General features: G+C 45.7%; 1 protein-coding gene across 2 annotated transcripts in view; it reads right to left on the reverse strand.

Moving 5' to 3' along the window:
* The window catches only part of Ano6 (anoctamin 6), a 186644-nt gene that overhangs the window by 16328 nt on the left and 146611 nt on the right, over positions 1 to 23705 (reverse strand). For both annotated transcript variants that reach the window (XM_059247004.1, XM_059247003.1), the window contains 6 exons: positions 16957 to 17099; positions 14941 to 15018; positions 10164 to 10389; positions 9009 to 9178; positions 8711 to 8808; positions 2689 to 2819 (listed from right to left, as the gene is read on the reverse strand). In XM_059247004.1, coding sequence (XP_059102987.1) covers positions 2689 to 2819; positions 8711 to 8808; positions 9009 to 9178; positions 10164 to 10389; positions 14941 to 15018; positions 16957 to 17099 — 846 coding nt within the window. The remainder of the gene's footprint in view (positions 1 to 2688; positions 2820 to 8710; positions 8809 to 9008; positions 9179 to 10163; positions 10390 to 14940; positions 15019 to 16956; positions 17100 to 23705) is intronic.

Here is a 23705-nt window from a genome sequence, read left to right on the forward strand (position 1 = left end):
TCCCCATCGTGAGGGGCTGTATGTTGAACCGGGGGCTGTAATGAACCCTTTTCCCCTTAAATGGCTTCTCTCAGGCTATTTTAACTCAGCAACAGGAAAGGAATGAAAATAGCCATTATTCTCATGACTTTGGAAAATGAGCTTGGAGATGGGTTGAACATGGCAAAGGTGTGGAAAAGGCAGTCTAGAGACACAGGGGGGCTCACCGCCTCACTCTGGTGCCCTTCATTATGCCATCGGCCAACCGTGAAGCGGTCACCAAAGACACCTGTGTCTAGGACAGGTAGAGCCCAGGTACAAAACAGCATCTTCAGCTTCCAGCTCTAGTATCAATTGCTGCTCTTCTCTCTCTCTTTTTTTTTTTTTTTTTTTTTTTCTCGAGACAAGGTTTCTCTGTGTAGCTTTGGTGCCTGTCTTGGATCTTGCTCTGTAGACCAGGCTGGCCTCGAACTCACAGAGATCTGCCTGGCTCTGCCTCCTGAGTGCTGGGATTAAAGGCGTGGGCCACTGCTGCCCGGCTGCTGCTCTTCTCTTATGTTCTGCACCTTAAGTCCTCAGAGTTGAGGACCTAACATTCTGCCGGGCAACTTTGGCTACTACCTCAGCATGATTCAATCTCAAATCACGGGGAAATGTACTAAATAGAAAACAAAACTTTTGCTGGCAGCAGTAACAGCAAGAACAAAAATTCTAGGGCACACAGCCCCAGTGGGCACTGGGAGTAGGCGGGGCAATGCAGACGTGAGATTGACAAGCAGGTACAGACATGCTCCAAAGTCAACAAGTATCTGTGAGTACTAGGTTCCAAGTACTGGTGCTAAGGGCTTGGTAGCTGAGTCCAGTAGGGGGAGGGGCATTCATACATGCACAGGATTATGGGAGCCAGGGCTGCTCGGCCCTACAAGAGCAGCAAAGCAGAGTGACTCTGCTGAGGGCCAGCAAGAGCCAGTCAGACAGGAAAGAAAGAGAAAGAGCTGTGGTTAGTGGAAGGCACGGACCACCTGTGGGATGCTGACATTGATGAATGTAGGAGAACACTGTGAAGGTCACCTCGGAGTGACATTACTCCCAGAGACAATATTTATATTTAGAGAAATGAACCAAGAATTCAAAGGGCACTGAAAATTTTATCTTTCACAGCCCAGAAGGACTAAACACAGATTTCACTGTGTTACCAAATACAAAGTAACATATTGTCTATGCTCTGAAACTGAGGAAGCTCTCCAAGTCATTGGGAGTTGTTGGGATGGCTATAAAACATTGTAAGAAACCTCAAAGTCTGTCTATAGCAGCTGTTATGATAGAATATATCGTACATATATAGTAGAGTAGGATCAGACGAAATTAATTAGTTCATAACTATTTAACAGGCCCATGAAACCCTAAAAGTCTGTTCATCATCTCCCCAGAGCATGGCTATGTAACTTTTTCCCTTAACTTCATTCATTTAACTAATCAGTTGGTATATGTGGGGGGAATAACTTCCTCCGAAGTCTTTGTGCTGGGGAGAGGCTCAAATAAGTAACGTTCTATGCCAGGGAGCTACTATTAATGCTGATCAGAGCTCTAGTAAGAGATAGTAATTGTCTCACAATCCATTCCGTACTGATGTTGCACCCTTAATAAAAACCAATCTTGATAAAAAACAAAAACGAATTTCAAATCTGACCTCAGGCTGATACACACAAAGTGGACTGTTTTCCTCACCCAGACAAACAACTATTTCTATGTATTATGCATACTTTCTAAAAGATATTTTATACACAGAATATGATTTAATAACCTACCAACTGTTTGTAGGAAGCAGTGTCCTGGCAGAGACACTAACCCCTTTGCACAAACACAAAGCCTGTCAGATTTTGTGCATATTTTTCTGTTCTCCCAAGCTTAAAAAATTGTGACTTGTTGTAAAGGTTAGGTCAAAGGGCAGAGATACAAAATATGTAAATGGTCAGCCATCTTTTAGAATTAAGCATGTCATTCACAATAGAAAGGTTAGTGTTCCTGATGAAAATCTGTTCTCAGATGCATCAATTTAAGGCAACAGAGCTCAAAACCATGTTCAACTGATGAAGACAGAGAGCCTGTGCAGGTAGTCCACAAACGGACAAGACACCCAAGGAGGTGGGGCAGGCCCTGTGCCAAGTCCTGACTAACTCCAGGCCAGCAGAACGGCTCCTCACCCATAGGGTCACTCAAGGCACCACATACAAACCCTGCCCAGAAGAAACAAGAGGCCATCTGAAGCAGGAGTGAGGTATGAAAGGGAGCCAGGGACCCTTCCTGCCATGAGGAACTGTGTTCTCACAGGTTTGCTCAGTGATTCTGTTCTGGCCAATAACTGCATGGATGTTAGCATAAGCTGAATGAATCGTACCTAGTGACAATGATTAGGGTTCATTCACAGACAACATGGTCAGCATGCTTTGCGAACTTATAGTGAAGTAGTACCTCATGGAAAATTCCATTTCAATGCATGGTAATAAATCCTTAGCTTTGAACAACATAAATACTAACAAAACCACACACAGCCATCATATTTGAAAGCTTTGATTTTTCTCCACTCTATACTTCTATCCAGTGGAGAAAAACAAACTATTCATATCAATGTGCTAAATAATTTTGTAGCTCAACCACAGATTCCTTCAGCTCCAACACATACCCCAGCATATTTTACTGAATACTTACTCATTTCAAGATACTCATAGAACAACCCCAGCCTGCCCATGGGCTGCAGATGGTAATCCTGTTCCCATCGTGGAGTTATTGTCTCTGATCCCGAAACTCTTTTATATCGTCCAATCAGATTCATGACCCATCTGCCAGAAAAAAAAATCAAATTATAAGTTAGAATGAATATTGTCAGACCCACATCATGAAGAATTTCTTTGCTGTCTCAAAGCTGAATAGGTAGTCCTCCCAATGAATTAGCTTCTCCTTTGCATGCTAAATATCTTCAGTTTGATGGCTCAGCGGTTAAGAGCACTGACTGTTCTTCCAGAAGACCCAGGGTTCAATTCCCAGCACCCACATGGCAGCTCACAACTGTCTGTAACTCCAAGATCTGACACCCTCACACAGACATACATGTAGGCAAAACACCAGTGCACATAAAAATAATAAATGATTAAAAAATATCTTCAGTTTTCCATTTTTTCCCTCTAATCATTAAAAACATTTTTTTTCAGGGTTAAAATAAGCAAAATGAAGATGGTGATGCAAGCTGGTGGTACCTGCTGTAGACAAGTTCTGTCTGTAACGGTGTGCAGGGGGAACTGAGGATGCTGACCTTGTGGCATTAAGTGTGGGGCTGTGAAGGGGGTAGGGGGCCTGAGCAGCAGAGCTGGAACCTCCAGGCTGGGGACTAGTGGCCACAGACAGCCTGAGGCAGGAGCAGACCTGCCTTAGACAGCACAACACAGAAGCTCCGGGGTCCCCGGAAGGAGGAAGCAAGGCTAGACAGAGCACTGGGGTGGGATCTAAGCGTGAGGGTTGGGGTGTTCTTAGGGAAGTGGGGGGCTACTGCAGAACGCTAAGCACAAAAATGACAAACCAGGTCTCAGACTCTGCCGTGAACCGAACAACTGCAGGACAAAGGAAGACAAAGTATGTCTGCTGTGGGATGTTCTGTATGGCAAATATGTTGCTCTGATTGGTCAATAAATAAAACACTGATTGGCCAGTGGCTAGGCAGGAAGTATAGGTGGGACTAACAGAGAGGAGAATTGAGAGAACAGGAAGGCAGAAGGAGTCACTGCCAGCTGCCACCAGGACAAGCAGCATGTAAAGATGCCGGTAAGCCACGTGGCAAGGTATAGATTTATGGAAATGGATTAATTTAAGCTTTAAGAACAGTTAGCAAGAAGCCTGCCAGGGCCATACAGTTTGTAAGCAATATAAGTCTCTGTGTTTACTTGGTTGGGACTGGCGGGTGACAAAGATTTGTCCTGACTGTGGGCAAGGTAGGAAAACTCTAGCTACATATGTCCTTTAGATCGGGGCAGAGTCAGCCCTGCACACCACCACTGCATGCTGCTCCCATCCAGCCACCTGTTTTCTCTTCTTGAACATCATGCTTCTCGTGTCCCTGATAAATGCTTCCCACCCTTCCCAGGGCACTCTGCCTGGAAAAGGGACCCGAGATGGCAACAGAATTGTCTTTCCACGCACCTGTGACAAAGAACCTCCGCCCCCCCAAGTAACAGCTGGCTTCAAGTACACACACAGCGTCTCCCACACTCTGGGTGCTTAGACAGCAGGTTTGTGTGGGTTTGGAATTCTGACACTGAGGACTCCTTACGGGACTGTAAAAAAAAAAAACAAATGCTACAAGAAAATGGTTCAGGCCCTCACCTGTTCCTCGAGGGCACCAGGCGCTTAAGATTCGAGGCTGACCAGTCTTCCTGGACCTTCTAGTAAAGCTTACTTGGGACAGATGCTCTTCCACGGAACATAGCCCCGAATTCCCCCTCTCTCCCCACTTCCTCTGTAGGAGGCCAGGCAAATGGAGGAACTCAGACTGGGATGTCCTTGAATCTGAACCCACACTCTCCTGCTTCCTAGCTTCTCTGGTAAAGTTAAAATGTGCTGATATACATTGGCGAGGGCCGATGCCAGGATTAATAGGATTCAAGACAGGTAAAAGGGGCCAGGACCTTTCCTCACACTCACAGGACTTCCTGCCTACCAATACACGCTAACAGGCAGAGGCCATGGAAGACGGAGCTAAGATACTGGGACCTTGGCTTCAAGGTGTGGAATGTTTGTGGACACCGAAGCCTCTTCTACGTCAACCCAAAGATCCGAGGGCACCCTGGAATCTGCAGTAGCCATTCAAAGGCCACACCTTACAAACCTTCATGACACCAAACCATGGCAAATATGGGCTTGGCCTCTATTGGTTTATTTATTTTTTTGCTCTGCCTCCCACTCCCCAGCCACTTAGGCACACTGTCCGTGCCCTAGAAAAAGCAGGCATTTTTCTTCTGGGGATTCCAATCCACCTCACTCGGCAGATACTCCCCTCCTCACCACACTGTTCCCCATCCCCCCAAAACACACTGTAGATCACAGCAGACGACTCTCCGCCTGGCTTCAGGAGCTAGAGACTCCAAGCCTCTTGCTCCCTTTCCCTGAGTTAAATCCACCCATCTTTGCCCTGAATCTTTGCATGTTTTTTCTGTTGTTTTTAAACAACCCCCCCCAAAAACAAACAACAAAAAAACAAAAATAAAAGCAAAAACAAAACTGGGCTATGATTCTGGAACCAGCTCTCAACCTTGACTACACATGAGAATTTCCACAGATTTAAAAAACAAAACAAAACAAAAACCACCAGAGAGCCTCTCCCTCCCCTGCTAAGATTAGAAGCAGAGGTTACAAAGTCATTTCTGTACAAATCTACCATAACATTAACAAAACACATAGTACTAAATTTCCTTTTACTATGTTGTGATAGCATTTTGTATCTCATTCTCTCTTGGCCTTTTATCAAACTAGAGCCAGATGCCATTTCCATTTAGGTACATCCCACCCACAAGCACACATCACTTTGTGACTATTTCACACCTGAAGTCAATGTTCTTGTGAAGGGTGAGTGTGTCTATCGAGGCCGCATCCACAGCCTCTCTTGAAGAGGGGTATTTTCTCCTACAACAGTCCCTTCTCTGGTTATGTAAGTGCATGGTCATTTTGAAAGAGAAAAGACACATAGGGAAAAAAAAATGTCACAGCCACCCCCTAGTTAAATGTAAGGATACTCATGTTCTAAGTGTTCGGGGGTTTTCATCATTATTTTTTTTAATGTTAACACGGTCTTTTGTAAAGAAAAAAAAAAATCCCTAGGATGCCTTGAATATCAGTGCTGGGATGACCAGAGGGCCGACATTCTCAGGGTCCAACAACACACCAATCATTTATTCACTCAAGTGCTCACACCCAGTGCTTTCTCTGTACCTGGGATCAGTCTACGTGTAGGCTCAGCTCAGTGTAGGAATCCAAGCTGAATGAAGGGTGTGGACCTGAAGTGACCAAGTCTAAGAAATTCTGATCAAATACCCTTTACTGCATTCCTTTGACGTAGCAACCTCACATGAATGCTGTCATGCCTCTTCCCTGGCTCCAACACTCTTCAGAGGACTGAGGTTCTGGGAGGAGGGGTAACGGGCATACCACTGTACCGGATTCTGTGTTGAACTAAGGCACTGGTCCACACACAGCACAGCCCCAAGGACACTGCTCCAACTGAGACTTGGCATTCTTAGGTTTAGAGCCAGGGGAAGAGAATTAAAAACATGACTTTATTTTCTTTGGCCAGAATGGAAATCTCTGCACTTGTTAACAATAAGCTTACTTGAAGTCAAAGTTTCTCAGAATTAATTTAGGAAACATACCCTCCCCACTAACTTTTAAAAACTCAGAAAATAGCTCACTGTCAAGCAGTTCCTTATCAAGAAAATTTAGTGTTAAATAATCTACTTGGCTTAGAAAGTGCTGCTTTAGTAGTATAAGAATGAGTTAAAATATTTTAAAACACATTTTCATATTGAAACAGCGTGATTTGCGCATGACCTACTTTCACTTATCTGGAAAAACAAGACTATGAACTTGATGAAAGGAAGGGGTTGTTTTCTGTGCAGCAGGATTAAAGTTATCTCCCAGCTAAAGCTGGAATCCTTTCCTGGGATGGGAGTGCCGTCTTTGAGAAGGGCCGTGACAGGTCCCATCGAAGAGGGAAAAAAAAGCCCCAGTGATGTGGACGCACTGAGACCCGAGTCAGCTAACTACTCCAGAGAGAACGAACAGAAATCTGGCAGTGCAGGAGACACAGATTCAGGGCAGAAAGAGAGACAACATCGTAGGTGGTGGGGGAGCACAGTGGAGGATGCAGAACACTGCAGCCTAAACCAGGTGGTGAGTTTTAAGCCAATCTACCCCACTGTGGAGCGGGTACAAGACTTTACAAAGGAAGGATTTTAGTTTTGAAATGTAAATTCTAAGTTTACCTTCATGCTTGAGTGAGTGGCTCGAGAGGCCGTTTGGGCGAGGTGACACTCTGTCATCGGTGTTGACACGGAATAGAAAAGGGTTCACGGAGGATGCAGAGTGGTAGGAGGGGGATCAGAAGTTCCATGAAAGCAAAAATGGAAACCAGAAACTTCTTTGAAAAAGTAAGCGGCATGTGGGCAGGGCAATGGTCTCCCAAAGGGGTTCCCTGCCAGTCTCCAGAACACCTGAAGAGCGTTAGGTCTCATAGAAACATGGGCCACAGGACAGGAGATCATCCTGGATGTAGGGAGGGATGAGAACCATAGAGTGGGGGCAGAGGCATGACAGACAGCATCCCAAAGGGTGGGTCTGGGCGGCCATAAAGCCAGGAAAGGCAAAGGCTGATTCACCCGAGAACTTCTGGAAAGGCCCTGGTTAGCCAGCACCGTGGTGTTGGCCCAGTGAGACCCATGTTAGACATCTGACCTCCAGGACTAGAGGACTTCAAACATTATTTTAACCCAGTGACTTTGTAATAATTTGTTACACTGCAATGGAAAACTACGATATCAAGTGTTCTGTTTGCAGGAAATGCAGATGGTGCTGGCTGTTGACAGATCCCACAACAGGGCCCTTGCTAACAACTATCTGGAGGGTAACTGTGCCCTGCTGCTGGTCTCTCTCTCTCTCGTTTTTTTTTTTTTTTTTTTTAAAGGAAACCATTTAAAATCCCCATGGTAACTGTTTCTGATGCCTTGGGGATGTCTGTTCTTGAAAACACTGAGTCTGGGGTCACAGGATTCTGGAGTTGAATCCCACAGCAACCTCTCACTGCCAGTGTGATCTTGGGTAGACCATTTAACCTCTTTAAGCCACACATCTTCATTTGCAAAAGGAAGATTCAAGTAAGACCTATGAAATTAAACTATATAAATGTATACATGCACACATAAACATGCACATGAAAAACAGAGCACCTGCTGCAGAGACTGGTACACATTAGGCATGTAACACACTGCTACTAATGACTTGATGCATGAGGGTGGGAGGTGCTATGTGGATGTTACGGCAGTATGTAGTGCACAACTCTAACAAGGGCCCTTTCTCAAAGGCCTCTGCTGAGTCGGCCACCAGTGACAGCCTAAGGAGGCATAAACGACAGCCAGTGGGATTTCTGTTAAACGTGAAGATGAAGAAGGTCTTGTATAACACTACTGTATGTGCTTGTGTGCATGCACGTGTGTTTACACATGTGTACAGGAGCATGTAAGATCCACAGGTTGGCATCAGGCGTCTTCCTCAGTCTTCACCTAGCTTTTTTCAGGCATGGTTTATCACTGATCCCAGAGCTGGCCAATTCAGCTATGCTCACTGGCCAGCCAGTGAGCGCTGGGGATCCGCTTGTCTCTACCTCCCCAGGGTGGAGGTTACAGGCATGTACGACAGTGCCTGGCTCTTTATATGGGTACTGGGCATCCCCAACTCTAGCTTTCATGCTCACACAGGAAGTACATTACAGCTGAGCCATCTGCTGAGCCCCTGTATACCATCATTAAACACGTATAAACCACTGGTTAGACCTTCTTGTCTAGAGGCCTTTAATCTCAATGGATTCTAGTCTGCTTTAGAGAGAGAGATGTATGGCTATGTGGGTAAATCATTTCAGTAGGTGGGCTGACCTGTCCCCCACGCTGACACCCAGGACTACATATCTGGTACTCACGGGAGCAGCACTTCCTGTATGTTATTCCAGATTGCCTTTCCGCCCATGATGATTGTCAGCTGCGTCGTCAGTTCAAGGAGACAGCCACCTGGGTCACACTGGCATGTTCCAAAGAAAACAACATTTAGATTTCAGGTGTGCAACTTGCAAAGAAGCATCACATTAACATCTCTACTTGTTCTCTTAGGCTAAAAATATCCCCGCAACACACAAGGAAGTCACTATTCATTAGGCAGCTGAGAGAGAGCTAGCAGCAGCCTTCAGCTGTCACGAGAGTAACACCATTCAGTTTTCGCACCTCTTCGTTTCTGTACTTGCCCAGCCAGTACACCGGGTCCCCTGGATAGCCTACAAATTTGCCCTTAAAGAACGCGATGTAAAAACACGAAGAGTAGTAGTTGACGAACTGGAACAAGAACATCTTCATGGTCAGGCTGTTCTCATAGTCAGTCTGGGTCCTGGGGAGTTCTGCGGTTAAAACAACAGCAAGAAAGACCCTGAAATCCCAAACGGCTGAGACGCTAATCAAAGACTCTGATACCCGAGATAACATGCCGAAAGGATTACAATTCACACTGTTTCTATTGAATCTGCTTTCCATTTCTTAAAATAGCCACTGTGTTAATTCTGAGTTTACACATTGTTATGAGTTCCCCTCCCATATAAACACAATATCCTCCGCGGCAAGCCAAGCACACACATTTACTTTACTTTTAAACTGCTCCTTAAAATTTATAAATGCCTTATCATCAAATGGGCAAGAATGGTTTTGGTCTAAAACCCCAGAGTTATTTTTGTTGTGGCTCTAGGGATCAAATCCAGGACCTCTGCCACTGAGGAACATGTCCGACCCCTTAGAAAATTAGCTGTGAACCGCCAAGTAGAGGCGATTCTTTTGTTTCCTGAAACTGTAAGATCGGTGGAAGAAAAGCCATTGGCTGGAGGCATGTGGGAGGCACAAAGGACTGTCCTCCTAGCTACGAATCTCAGCCAATCTGACTGTCATTCTGAGAACGACCCGGATGCACGCGGGGTGGGGGAAGCCCCTAACTCCAGCCATGAAGCAGCTGCTTGGGACGCCAGCCAGCCAGAAGCAACACCCATTACATCAGGTGGAGCTGCTGAGAGCTGTATTAACAAGGACAGCGTAGGGGGGGGGGTGACATGCACCAATATGGCAGCTTGTCCTCTCTCTGGCTGAGGCGTGCACTTGCCGCTGGAGCTGTGACTCTCTTCCACTTGTTTGTAATAGAGACTGTTTACTTTCAGCAAGAGAACACATGATCTAACGTCCCTCCTTCTGATACAAAGATGCACACTACATACTTCCCATATGGGCTGGAGAAAATACATTTACACTCAAGATTCCCAAAGAATTTCAACCTACAGTGACGGAAGTAAGTAAAGGTACTCTAAATATCTCGGAAATCATTCCCGCCAGGCAGGACCTCACCAAAGTTGGTGATCATGATGGCCACCTTCTCGTAGATGGTGTTCAGGATCATGATGATGATGAAGCTGATGATGGAGGCTGTGATGGAGGTGGCCATCTGCGGCGTCAGGTACTTCTGGATTGGGTCTGTCCCGTTGATGTTCTTGGGGAGGGTTGTCGAGAAGACAATGAACACGGACAGCCTGTAGACGATGATGCCGATCACAGACGCGATGATGAGCAGAATCTGAAAGCACCAGCAGCGGCGGTGTGAGCCTCAGCGAGGGTCAGACCTGCACTGAGGCTGGCCCCCGTGCTTAGATAAACAAGGGGCAGGTGCCGAGTGCAGGGCATCTCAAGGAAGTGCCAGGGAAGAGTTGGAAAGTGGGGCAGAATGGGAAGAAACATGGGTACCAAAGGGGGAGCATCCACCATAGTGGGATACTGTTGATGATCAGACTGTGCCAGGCAAGAGGAGACACGGTGTCATTTACTACATATTCTATACAATTGTCCTATAAAACTAAGAGTGCTGAGGAAGACGGTCTATGTTAAAAGGAGTGGTGTCTTCAGACAGCACAAAAGAGGAGTAACATTCTAGGTGGAAGGAGTGTTCATTGTGGTGATATTTTATTTGTGCTCTAACAAATAAAGCTGGCCTGGAGATCAGAAGAAAAAGCCATATGAAACATGGAGGCCAGGCAGTGGTAGCACACACCTTTAATCCTAGAGCATTCGGGAGGCAGAGATTCATCCGGATCTCTCTGAGTTCAAGGCCACACTGGGAACAGAGCCAGGCGTGGTAGCACACACTTTTAATCCCAGCACTAGTTAACCATAGAGGTCTGTATAGACAGACAGGAAGTGATAGAGCTGGGCAGAAAGAGGAAGTGATGTAGCTGAGTGGAGAGAGGAAGTAAGATGGCAGGGCACAGAAATGTATATAAGGTGTGAGTATACAGGAAGTAGCTCTCTTGGGCTGAGGATTTCCTAGCAGTAAGAACTTGTGGCTTGGCTTGTTCTAGTCCTCTGATCTCTCAGATTTCACCCCAATATCTGGCTCTGGGTTTTTTTTTTTTTTTATATTATTAAGATCGTTTAGCAATTCGTGTTACAGTTCGTGATGATCACAGACACAATGCAAATGTCCCTTGTACAATACTAAATGGTTCAGGTGCGAACTCAGCAGGGGTTTCTTCAGTTCGAATCCACAGAGAATCAGTCCTTCACCAGAGAGCCAGTCACAAAGAGTCAGCATGGGCTGCCTTGGCCTTTACCATGGTACCAGGGTCTAACTGCAGCACTGCCCAAGGTCCCGGGCCGTTGGTATCGGCAGCAGGCCTCTGCTTTAAGAGCTCATGCTATTCACTCAGGATCTCCTGGGCCACCATTCACACCGGCATCCCCACAAGCTCTGCCATACAGACCTGCTGCATTTCTGACTCCTACTTCCCAGGATCACTGGGCCGCCTGCTGCAAAGCCTGCATGGGGTAGGATTTTACTTTCTCAGTAAACAGGCCTGCTCTCTTTGGTCAGCATGAACTGCTTAAGACCCTTTCCTTACTTGATAAAAACAGTATTTAGACCAGTCGTTCTCAACCTGTGGGTCATGACCCCTTTCAGGGGTGGGGGTGGGGGGTGGAGTGACTCTTTCACATTGGTTGCCTCAGACCATCAGGTTTATCTGATATTTATGTCACGGATTCATAGCAGTAGCAAAATTAGTTATGAAATAGCAATGAAATAAATTTAAGATTGGGGGTCACCACAACACGAGGAACTGTATTAAAGGGCCACAGCATCAGGGAGGTTGAGAAACCACTGATTTAGACAATGTTGGAGAGGCTCCTTTAAATTGTTGCCTATATCTTCTTTCTTGGATATACTTCAAAACCATGGACTCTGACTGTTTATGAGGAGAGTCGGGGAAAAGCAGCGGAGAACAGGAACTCTAGCACCAAGCAAGACACACCACATGTCAACATGCGCTGAGCAACGTACAGGGATGAGCTACAGACTCCTGCACGTGAACCCCAACTCTGCCACTGGCTGTGGAACCTTGTACAGGTTAATCCCAGGCTTCCCTTTCCATATGTAATGGCAGAATACTACACCAAGGCCTAGGCAAAGCACTGGGTGGTATTAGCTGTGATTATGGCGACCAAAGTGTTAAAAAGACATTTTCTAACTTGCCGTAAAATCTGCGGATAGAGAAGGCATTGTATTTCCCTGTAATCTCGCTCATTATCTCCTCTCCTTCACAGCTAAGTCTTGTGAAATGAAAAGGATTGCGTGTGTGTGTACGTGTAAATTAGCTAAGGCTGAGAAAAATTGGAAAAATGTAGCGTCTTCCTCCCCCAGCATAACACAAACAGGCCATTTAAGTTTCTCTAATAATCACCCCCACAATTACTCTTCCAGTTACTCAGCACCAGAGCACCCTTTAGATGCTCGCTGCCAACCTCAGCGCCCTTTCACTATTGAATTCTCATAAGCAGTCTGTACAGTAGGAAGGGTCAGAAGTTAGAGATACAGGCTGAAAGAGAGTTAAAATTAGTTCTAGATTAAGCTGACAGGCAGGGAGAGCATGAGCGTCACACCGACTCAAAGACACAGACCCTGGCAGCTCGGCCTCTCCTTGGCTCGGTTTAAGACTCTGGTATCTCCCACGGCTGTTCCAAACCTGGAAGCCTCCACAACTTTCTAGTCTGCTCAGAGCAGGGCACTTTCTTCCCTCAGGTTTATCTTTTTCTGACTCTAACTTTGACATTTTTCAGATCAAACTAGAGTGCGTGCTCACTATAGAGAACCTCAAAGTGCCCCATGGTGGATGGACTTAAGAGCCCTTTTCTATCTAGGAGAAAAGCCTGGCTTTGCTCTGTAGGGTCAACCTCTCCTCACATCTCAGCCTACTGGGTGTCCACTGGATGCTATCTAGGTTACAGTAGCTAGCCCTCATCAAAATTATACCTCAGACCTGGAGTTCAGTTTAAGGAACTGGAACCAACCTTACCCTATTTCATTATCATACACTCCAAATGGAAATTGGCTTTATCACCTACAATTTTTTTTTAAAAAAACCTTTTAATTATAAAAAGTAATATAAAGAAAAATGGTAAGATCATTCACTATTAAAATAAAAGCAAAATTCTTTCAGAACTATGCCTTATTTGCATATTAAAAGCCAGTTTTCATATTTTTATCTTTCCTTTTAACTCATCATAAGCCTTAAGAATTTCCCACATCATGGGATATTTCATGAGCATACTTTTGAAAGGATGTACAATATTCCATTGTCTGGCTAAGTCTGAAGTGGGAAGGACTTTTTTGGCTGTGGTGCTCATGTGTGTATAGGCCTGTGTGTGTGCACATGTGTTATAGAATGAGATAATGTCTATGATGAAATCTTACCTCTCCATAAGATTTCCCCTTTATGACAAGATCTTGCTATGTGGCTTGGGCTGACTTGGAACTATCCTGCCTTGGCTCTGTGAATTACTAGGATTTACAGATCAGGGCAACCACTCTGGACTTTGATATAGTTCTTGGTGCACAGTTTCTAAAAGCTAAACTAAGCTAGAGCACATAAATCTTTCTGAGTGTGTCTTAATACACATGGTCAACCTGCTTTCTAGGAAAGATGGAGAAACAACATCACCTGGTCCCCTGTCACCTCAACATGGCATCTCCAAGGAGGCCGAAAAGAAAAGCTCCTCATGACGTGCACTGGTCCTCCCGGGGTCAGGACATTTCCCACACGGACCACTGTGTCTTTCTGGGTTGGTGTACACGTGTGTATATTGTCACCTGCTGCGGTGGCTGTCTCACGGCTGACTGGGAGTCTGTCCTAAAGGTATCCATCCGTCCTTGCATCACTGTGTGTTTGTATTTTTTTCTGTTATTTTATTTACGTTCAGTGTGTCAAAATCTTTACTTTTCTCCGAATCTGTCCTTTTGTCTTCCACGGCTAGCGAAGTTTAGAAAGTCATTTCAGACCTACAGACTGCATTCATTCACATTTACTTCTAGTTTATGGCTTACAGTTTAAAAAAAGTATTTTTGGGATTTATTACAGCACGTGGTTCAAAGTACGACCCTGACCTTTCCTTTCCCCATCAGCTAGCAAGCATTCCCACTGTTCGTTAACTCAATCTGGATCTATAACCCTGCCTTTCTATGCATTAAATCACAAGACCAGAGCTTGGATCTGGCTGTCACATCCCATTCTTTAATCGGTTTATTCCTGAGCCCAACAAAGCTCTCATTAAATTGTGTTAATAATACATTTTAATTAATAATAAACCAGAACTATTTTGTAAGTCTGATGTTTTTAGCAATGTCTTTATTTTTTTTCTTCCCCACCTAAAATCAGTTTTTAAAATTCCTTTTCTATTCTTTAGTTTTTATGCCTTCTCCTTTGGCATATCTTTTTGTTATGGAAATTCCTACAGTTTTTAATTTTAGTTGTTGCTGTCGCAATTTCTTAGAGTTCCTACTGCTTCCCACTTGGTTTCTTTGGTAGCAGTGTGGAAACTCCTGACCTGTTGACAGGAGTGGGGTAGAAGGGACAGAAAAGCCACAGAGGACAGGAAGGTGCCCCGACCTGGCAATACTCCACGTGGCAGCCAGGGAGCACTCAGGAGCCATCTCCCTATACGACACCATGTAGTGACCTCTCTGTATGAGACCACATAGGCACCTGGCTTGCACTTTCCTTGATATTTTAAATGAGATACTAAAGAAATTGTCATGTAATAAAAAAAATCAACTAAGCATAAGCTTGTGACAGTTTCCTACCCAGAAAAAGACAGCGCTCGCGCACAGCGTGATCCGGATACACTTCCCACAGGTAGTAAACGGGATGCGCTCCTCCTCCTGATGAAGAAAAAGAGCTGGTCAAGGGGGCAGCGCCAATGAAACTGTGGATATCTCTGGAGGTGTCAACAGGTCTTAGACTCAGCTAACCACCACCAAAACCCCAGTTGGCACTCACTCACAGCCAAGCAGTTAATGATCTCAGACACCAGGCCAAGCACAGCATTCGTCTGTTTGTTTATTTATTTATTTTGGTATTGGGTATTTAATTCAGGACCCTGAACTCACCTGGCATGTGCTCTCAGCTATCAGAGCTGTGGTTTTTGGTAAAGCTTTACGTGTTAACGTGGTGTAACAATGAATTTTTGGAGCATTTCCATCTTATAGTTTATTAAGAGAAGGAAACAAGACTCCTCCTGATTTACCTGGAAGCACAGCCAGAGTGTAACACCAGGTGTGAACCCTGGCTGGCATTCAGTCTGTGCCAGGTAGTCTCCTGAGTTTTACACACGCCATCCATGCTCATGTTAGGAACACAGAAACATTCTATCACTCCATTTTATAGAGGAGGAAACGGAGATACAGATCCAGGATCCCCCCAGCCCATAAGCTGCTGTCATGCCTACAACATCAGCAATATATGACTCTCCTCTCTAACCCAGGGAGGCTGCCCGAGGCAACACGGTGACATGGGGAATAAAGGAAGGTGAGATTTCATTCAGAAGTTTTAGCAAGCAGCATTTCACTAAGGATTTAATTCACGAGTTGACAATTTTAAATGACCAGGCCATCTCTGCTTTGGCTTTCCGTAGGCTTTGTCACTGCTGGAGTTTCAGCTTTCATACTGAAATATCCACTCACAGGCACTGCCCTGTCCGCTCCAGCAAGCAGCAGTCATTATTCAGAATGGGGCTTCCCTGCATCCCAAGAGACAAATGCCACCTGCTATGCTATTTATAAAATGAGGATGCTCAGGTGTCCCCCCACTACTAGCACCCACATTCTGAAAATCTGGGGGCTGATTTAGGAACCTACAGTTGGGGGTATTCCTCAGATACTTGGCAAAAGAATTTCCCTTCCAGGAGCTACTCCTTTTCAAAACTCTGTTCCCATACTAGGTAGCTCTGAATTCCCTGTGTTGATAGAAATACAGTGGAAGACTCAGAGATCAGCTCTTGGGGGTTGGGGGATGACCAGGGAGATGTGCAGCATTATTTCCTCTCTCTTTGCAGCAGTAGTTACAGCAAACGTACTCTTCCAGTGACAAGTGCCTCACTCACACAGCCCTGGCACACGGCAGGATCTCAATATATGTTCCCCTCCTTCAACCCCTTTGGACTTTAGATTAAGAGTCACGGTATTTTTTTTGTGCACGTCCCAACCAGAAGGAGGGCCAGTGACTGAGACTGAGCGCCAGAGAGAGGGACAGCCAGCTCAGGATGTAAAATGACTGCAAGGAAGATGCCTGTGACAGCCGAGACATCTGTAAATGCCAACACATCTTTCTTTACACAACTGTGCCATTCTTGCTGTCTCTAAAATAAATGCATTTTACCATAATTGCAAGAGAGGGGCCATAGTGGTCTCCACATACACTGTCCTAAGCAGTGCTCAGAACACATCTGGGATGGATACTCAGCACCTCAGAGATGCCATAGTGGGCTCAGGCATCTGCACTGTTCACCTTATGATGGCTTGGTGGATTGTGTTGCAAACCACTTCAGAGAAAGCACTGCACTAAATCACCATGCTGAGAACATGCAGGGGTTGCAGTGTACTGCATCACCTTGCTGAGACCCTGCTGGGTGAGCACTGCACTTCATAACCTTACTGAGAACCTGCAGGGAGAGCACTGCACTGCATCACCTTACTGAGAACCTGCAGGGAGAGCACTGTACTGCATCACCTTACTGAGAACCTGCAGGGAGAGCACTGCACTGCATCACCTTGCTGAGAACATGCAAGGACAGCATATACTGTAATAGAACAGAGACGTACCTGAGTGATCTCATTTATCACCACGTGATTACACTGGGCTTCATACTCTGGCCGGGGCTGTTCCTCATGCTGTAGCTCAACAGTGTCCCACTCATACTCAAGCTCTGCCTGGCGCCGCTTCCAAAACTCCAAAAACAGCGTCACTGACAAGAGAGAAGAGGACAGCTTGGCTCTTTGAGGCTGGTGTCAGAACACCATGCCGGGAATTACCACTCCCATTCTTGTGGTGAGTGCAATCTATTTATAGATTTAAGTAACATTTAAAAGGCAGAAAGTGTTGTTTTCTTTAAATGAAAATGTTGGTAATTCACAAATACCGTGAAACATGATGGTCGGGGGTGGGGTGGGGCAATGGGCATGGTCAGAAGGCTATATATGTCGGACACAAAGCTTGCAGCCATGCTTCTCTAACTGAACACACAAGGAATTCACTATTCAAGAGCAGCCATGGTTCAGCCTTCCCCCACATCCTCAGTTCTCCTCTTCCTCCCTCCATCTGGGACTGGAATGGAAAGGAATAGTTACTTTACTGCCCTCTAAATAAGCCAAAACAGTATCTTTATATGGAAAACGGATCTACTTCTGAATTTTGTGCAACTATGAAAAGAACCTTAGGCATCATTATTTTTCATAATCTGTAACTCAAAGCAGCTAAAAATGTTAAGTGTTAATGGAAGATGCAGCTTCCCTAGGCTCTTTTAATTAGCCTACTGTCTTTAACCCTTCTTAAAAACTGAAATTACCGCAGTTCCATTCACAATTACTACTCCAGTGTCCACTACATGCTGAGAAGAAGAAAAAGAAGAAGAAGAGACTCCTAGCTGCGTGGGAATGACAGGCACAGCAGACAGAAGAACAGACCGTTCTGGACACCCAACAGAAACATCCAACAGTCCATTGGTTCTCAACCTGTGTGTCGTGACCCTCACAGGGGTCACATATCAGACAGTCACATTATGATTCGTCACAGTGGCAAACAGAGTTATGAAGTAGCAAAGAGAATAATGTTATGGTTGGGGGTCATCACAACATGACGAACTGTATTAAAGGGTCGCGGCGTTAGGAAGGTTGAGAACCCCTACAACAGACGCTTCGGGGACAAGCCATCCAGAGGAGGGGACCATGTGGGTGTCTTGGGACGGCTGAGATGAACAGGTAAAGGAGGAAGGTGGCAGGTGAAAAGTTTAGCTTCCTTGGGGAGCTGCCCATGAGGAGTCAAGGAGGCCGGGGCACTAAGTGCTTTCTATTCTGGCGCTGACTGAAGGGTTATGAGTAAGAGGGGACAGCCAAGTGACAGACCTGCAAGGAGGGCATATTACAAAGGATACTATGAGCCTTGAAATGACCTAGGGGTTTAATACAGGTTGGGAGGAGCACTGAACATGGTCTAGTAAGAACACAGGTGCAGGAAGACCTACATGCAAACACCAGATACGGCCCGTGAAAGATGTTGCAGTGGACAGAATAGATACAGTTGTAACAAAGGGGCTAGAAGAGATGAGGAATGCAGGCCAGGCTTTGGGTTGAGCAGTGTAGTAGAGGAGCACATCTCAAAGGGAAGACTCTGGGCCAGTGTGGTGCTTTGAATGAGAATGACCCCCCCACTTCCCCCACCCTGGCTCATATATTTGAATACTTTGTTCCTAGTTGGTGGAACTATTTGGGGAGGACTAGAGGGTGTGGCTTTGTTAGAAGAGGTGTGTCACTGGGGCAAGCTTTGGGGTTTCAGAAGCCCAGGCTATTCGTAAGGTCTCTCTTCTCTCTGCCTCCCACTGTGGATCAAGATGTGAGCCCCACCATGACAGACTCTAACCTCTGGAATGGTAAGCCCAATTAAACATTCTTTTATAAGCTGTGTTTTATCATAGCAACAGAACAGTAACTAAGACAGTCAGTGATAATTGGTGTCTTGGGGCAGGTGTCTAGAGTACGGGAAGGGCCAGCCAAGTCAGGAGTCAGTTTTCAGTGTCAGCTGGGGCCTGACTAGGAGCAGATGGGATCACAAAATGAGGGGTCTACAGGGGTCTGTCTCACCCAAGCTGCTGGAAGAGGTACTGGGGAGCTTTAAGAAAGTCCTAATCACAGGCAACAACCCCGAGATTCTGGTTTAACGGGCCTGGAATGAGGCATGCTGTCTGAGCACAGATGTTGGTTGTTATTTTTTCTCTTGTCTTCCAGTCAGTAGTCAAGGTTGAGAGTTGGTCCTGCAGAGAAGCCTGAAGCTATTAGGAAAGGCTGGGATGCCAGAGAAGGAGCCTGGACTCAACACTTTCCAAGGGAGAAGAGTAAGGAAATACTCAAGCACCCACTTCCCAGGCTTGCTTGTGTGAAAACTTCACCAATGATCAGTTAGAATAGAAATGGCCTGAGGGTTGGAATCGGTTCCATTCAGGGCAGAATGTTGGTTCCATTGAAAAGCATTCAGGCCTTCAGTGTAAATGGATGTTTCCTGTTCCTACCACCCAGTCCCAAATAACCGACTCAGGCTGAATATTACTTATAAATGCTCACTGATAGCTCAGGCTTGTTACTAGCTAACTCTTACACTTAAAGTAACCCATATTTATATTTATGCTTTGCCACATGGCTCATGGCTTGTTACCTCTTTTTACACAACCTGCATGCTAGGTGGCTGGCTGGCATCTCTCCTGACTCCGCCCTCAGTTTGGCTTTCCTGCCTAACTTCCTGCCTGTCAGCTTTTATTAACCAATGAGGGTAATACATATTCATAGTATAGAAAAGGATTGTTCCACAGCATCCTGCGGTGTCACTGAACTTGTCTAAGGGGAAATGAAGTAACTGCTTGTCACTGGAGAAACACCTTCAGGACACTAGGCAGTTTTGTGGAGCAAGCCGTGACTGATCGTCTTGTTGCCCACAAGAGCTATGCTAGCCTCAAGTGGCAGGCATTTCTGGAGACCCCTTCTGGAGAGCATGAGCCACCTGGTGGCAGCCCTCTCAGGCTGACTATGGAACGGAAGCACCTCAGAAAACACCCACACAGCCTATCAAACAAAAGGCCTACTTTAATTTACCCAAGTATTCTGCCAAGTATACGGCCCGCTCCAGAAGCTGACTCCACTGTCTTGTAACTATGAGATCTTTCTAGTAAAGTATACTCTCTCTCACAAAGAGCACCCTATTTCCTCTATCAACCCCCTTTATGTCTGTCACGGCCACAATGTCACTGTCATGGAGGCAGGGATGTTTTGTTAGTGAGCATACACTAGACATTAAACAAAGGCACTGAGTGAATGACTTGAAGAGAATGTACCAGAAACTGAGTATCCCCCAACCTTGGCTTGAGGAACTGGTCTTAGAGTTCCCAGCTATCACCGCCTGCTCCTCTGTCCGATGTTCACCTTCACAACTCTCCGCTACACTAGTCGACCTGGGTCAAATGCTTAGTTTCACCCGCTCTTGTTTATTTATTTTCCAATTTAATATTTCTACCCTCATTTAAATTATTTCTTTCTACCTACTGATTTGGGGCTTCTATTTTTTTCCCCAAGGCCCCAAGGTACCTTAAATTATTTACTTGTAACCTCCTTTATATTTTAATGTAAGTACTTGTAACTATAAATGTCCTTACATCTGTTTTCATTGTATCTCGGAGGCTTCGGTAGGTTGTGTTTTAACTTTCATTTGAGTCTCAGAACTTAGTTGTTTCTTCAATGACCCATTCATTCATCATTCAACAGTGTGTTTTTTGATCTTAACGAGTTTGTCTGCTCTGCTTTTAGATTTTTTTTTTAATTATTTTAAAAACTGTGTCTGCAGGTGTCTGTGAAGGCCAGAGGTGTTGGATCCTCTGGAGCTGGAGTTACAAGTAGTTGGGGGATTGCCTAAAATGGGTACTGGGAGCCGACCACCTTGTCCTCTGTAAGAGCAGCGCCATCTGCCAAACCATCTCTCCAGCCCACATCTTTTCTACAGTTATTTCAATCCTCTCATGTTTGTGGAGACTTGCTTTGGGTACTAGTAGATGATCTATTTTGGAGAAAGCTCCTTGGGCTGCCGAGAGGAGGTATTTCTTTGGTGTTTGGATGTAGCTCTCTAGTAAGGTCCATTTCATCATTCAACTCAGATACTTCTTTGTGGAACTGATATTTTCTAACCCATTCCTACTTTTCTGAACCCTGAGCAAAACATAAACATATTAAAATATAATTAAATCAATAGAACCAAACATTCCTGCCTCTTTCTAAAAACCCTGTTGCAAATTTTTTAATGTACATCTTTGTTGTTGTTTGGTTTGGTCTTTTTGAGACAGGCTCTCTCTACGTGGCCCTGGCTGTCCTAGAACTCGCTATGCAAACGAGGTTGCCATCGCAGAGATGGCCTGCCTCTGCCTCCCACACGCTGGGATCAAAGGTGTGCACCACTGTGCCTGGCTCACACTGAATGTGTCACTGAAGCTTGAGAAAAATCAAACCGCTGCAGAGCTTTTATCTGATGAGGCTACGGGCAGCCCAATCTACCTAAGATCATCCCCCTCACTCTTAAAATCATGACATGTACACAGACTCTCTGAAGCAACTCCACCAGCAGAAGAGGATTCATGACAATAGACTTTCTCTCAAAGAGCAACACAATCAACTCTAATCACCACCTACAGAGAGAACAGCAGCTCCCTTCCCACTCCCGACCTTAAGGGCTGACAGCTCTTTACCTCGGGGACACTTCGGCCTTGGAGGGTGACTGGATTTGATTGAGCAAGGGACTAGGTGAGAAATACAGGGTTGTCAGGACACTCTCCACCTTGAGGGCAAACCCCAGGCGTTGCAGGAATGGAGTGGGCTTCTTTATTTGGTTCACGGCTAAGAACTCTATGTGGGTGCAATTACCCAGTGTTTTAGAGTATTCCTAGGAACTGAGTGTGGGCTCTTACACAGCGTGTCCTAGAATGGGAAGGATTGCTGTTCTGTATCTTTTGTTCTGTGTCCCTGTAATACAGTAAGCCCAGCTCCACTGGCTAACACAGTACTTCAGCACCCCGGCAAACCACACACTCTAGTCCAGTGTTCTCAACCTGAAGGCCGTGGCTCCTTTGGGGGTGTTGAACAACCCTTTTTTAGGGGTTTCATATCAGATATCCTGCATATCATATATTTACATCATGATTCATAACAGTAGCAAAATGACAGTTATGAAGTAGCAACAAAATAAATTTACGGTTGGGGGTCACCACAGCATGAGGAACTGTATCAAAGGGTCACAGCATTAGTAAGTTTGAGAAAGACTGCTCTCGTCAATTAGATGCAGTTAAAATTCTCCCAGTACCCACCAATATAACAAGAGATGAAGGAGGGTTGCATGGATCTCAAAATCAAAACGATTTCTATTAATTATGATAGTATTGCATCAAAAGAAAATATGTATCAGACGAAGGTGACTAAACACAAAAAGCGGCTGAGAGTGGGATAGTATTATGTTCTGTAACATAAAAAGGGCAATACAAAGACTCTGAGAGGCCGAGGTGTTCTGATGCTGTAAGGGTCTGAGATGTCTTAAAAGGCCCCTAACTCTTCAGATGTCATTACTTACAAGGTTCTCTCTGTTACCCCATTCCATCTTTCTAACCCAGACTCTCGTGCAGCTGGGCTTTCCGGAAACGACTTTTTAAATGCTCACTAGTCATGTCCGTGTGTCACTGAAATGGGGACAGAGGAGGGAGCAGCACGGACAGCTCAGGCCTGGGACCACCACTTACAGCCAGTTCCTTGATCCCCGAGTGCAGGTCACTGGACCTTCTGATTCCCCGGATCTTCAGGAGCCAGGGGTCTGCTGGTCTCCCAGAGATCACTAGGCCTTGTTCAAGACTTGCCCTCACATGTGATCACTGAAAAATGGCATCGTACACCCAGGTGTCTAAGCCAGGAGAGTCAGGTAAGGAGGAATGTCGGGGCTGGGATGCGGTCATGATTGTTAACCACAGCTCGTGCTTAGGAGTCCACCAGTCAGCACAACCGCCCAGGCTGGTGCAGCCTAAATGGAGGATATCTCTAGGTAAGTAACAATTAGCACTATACCGATGATAAAAGTTTTTCTCCCCTCAGCCTTTTCCATTTCTAGAGAACAGAAACAGTCAGGGCCAGACACACGGTGCTAAAGGAGAGGTTACAGGAGCGGAATGGCCGTGGTGAGGGACACTTTAGAGCGTCCCACCGCCTCAATGCTGCCATTCCAGACTTTCTGTAATGAGGTTCACAGCAGTAGTCCTCACGAGGCAGACGTAACAAGGAAACCAGCATAAAGCGCTTAGATAGTTCATCACATACACACACCCAAAGCTGTGTACGTATGTACGATGCTACAGGCCACGCAGAGACACTTCCTGCATTCTGAAGTCAGACAAGATGGATCAGCAGCCTGATGCATGACAGTTCCGTAACCAGGGTGTAGTTAACGGTCACAGGAGGGGAAGTTAATTAGGAAATCTGAGGTTTGTCTCTCCTGCGCGCGCGTGCGCACGCGCGCGCACACACACACACACACACACACACACACACACACACTTGCTTTATTTAAAATGTCTTCTGTTTAGAATTGTAGTGATCAGAAGCTGCGGCTAAGGCCACGTGAGGAGTGCTGACCCACATGCATCGCTCGCCCGCTACTACTCGGTGAGGAGGGGGGTGGAGAGAGGGATGTATGTACAACCCTGGAGGATAACATAGGGGATCTTAATACTCAAATCCGACCCAAAGCCTCACTCACGCCAGGCAAGTGAAGTGTTCTACCGCTT

Source organism: Peromyscus eremicus, chromosome 20 (assembly GCF_949786415.1).
Source record: "Peromyscus eremicus chromosome 20, PerEre_H2_v1, whole genome shotgun sequence".
NCBI lineage: Eukaryota > Metazoa > Chordata > Mammalia > Rodentia > Cricetidae > Peromyscus > Peromyscus eremicus.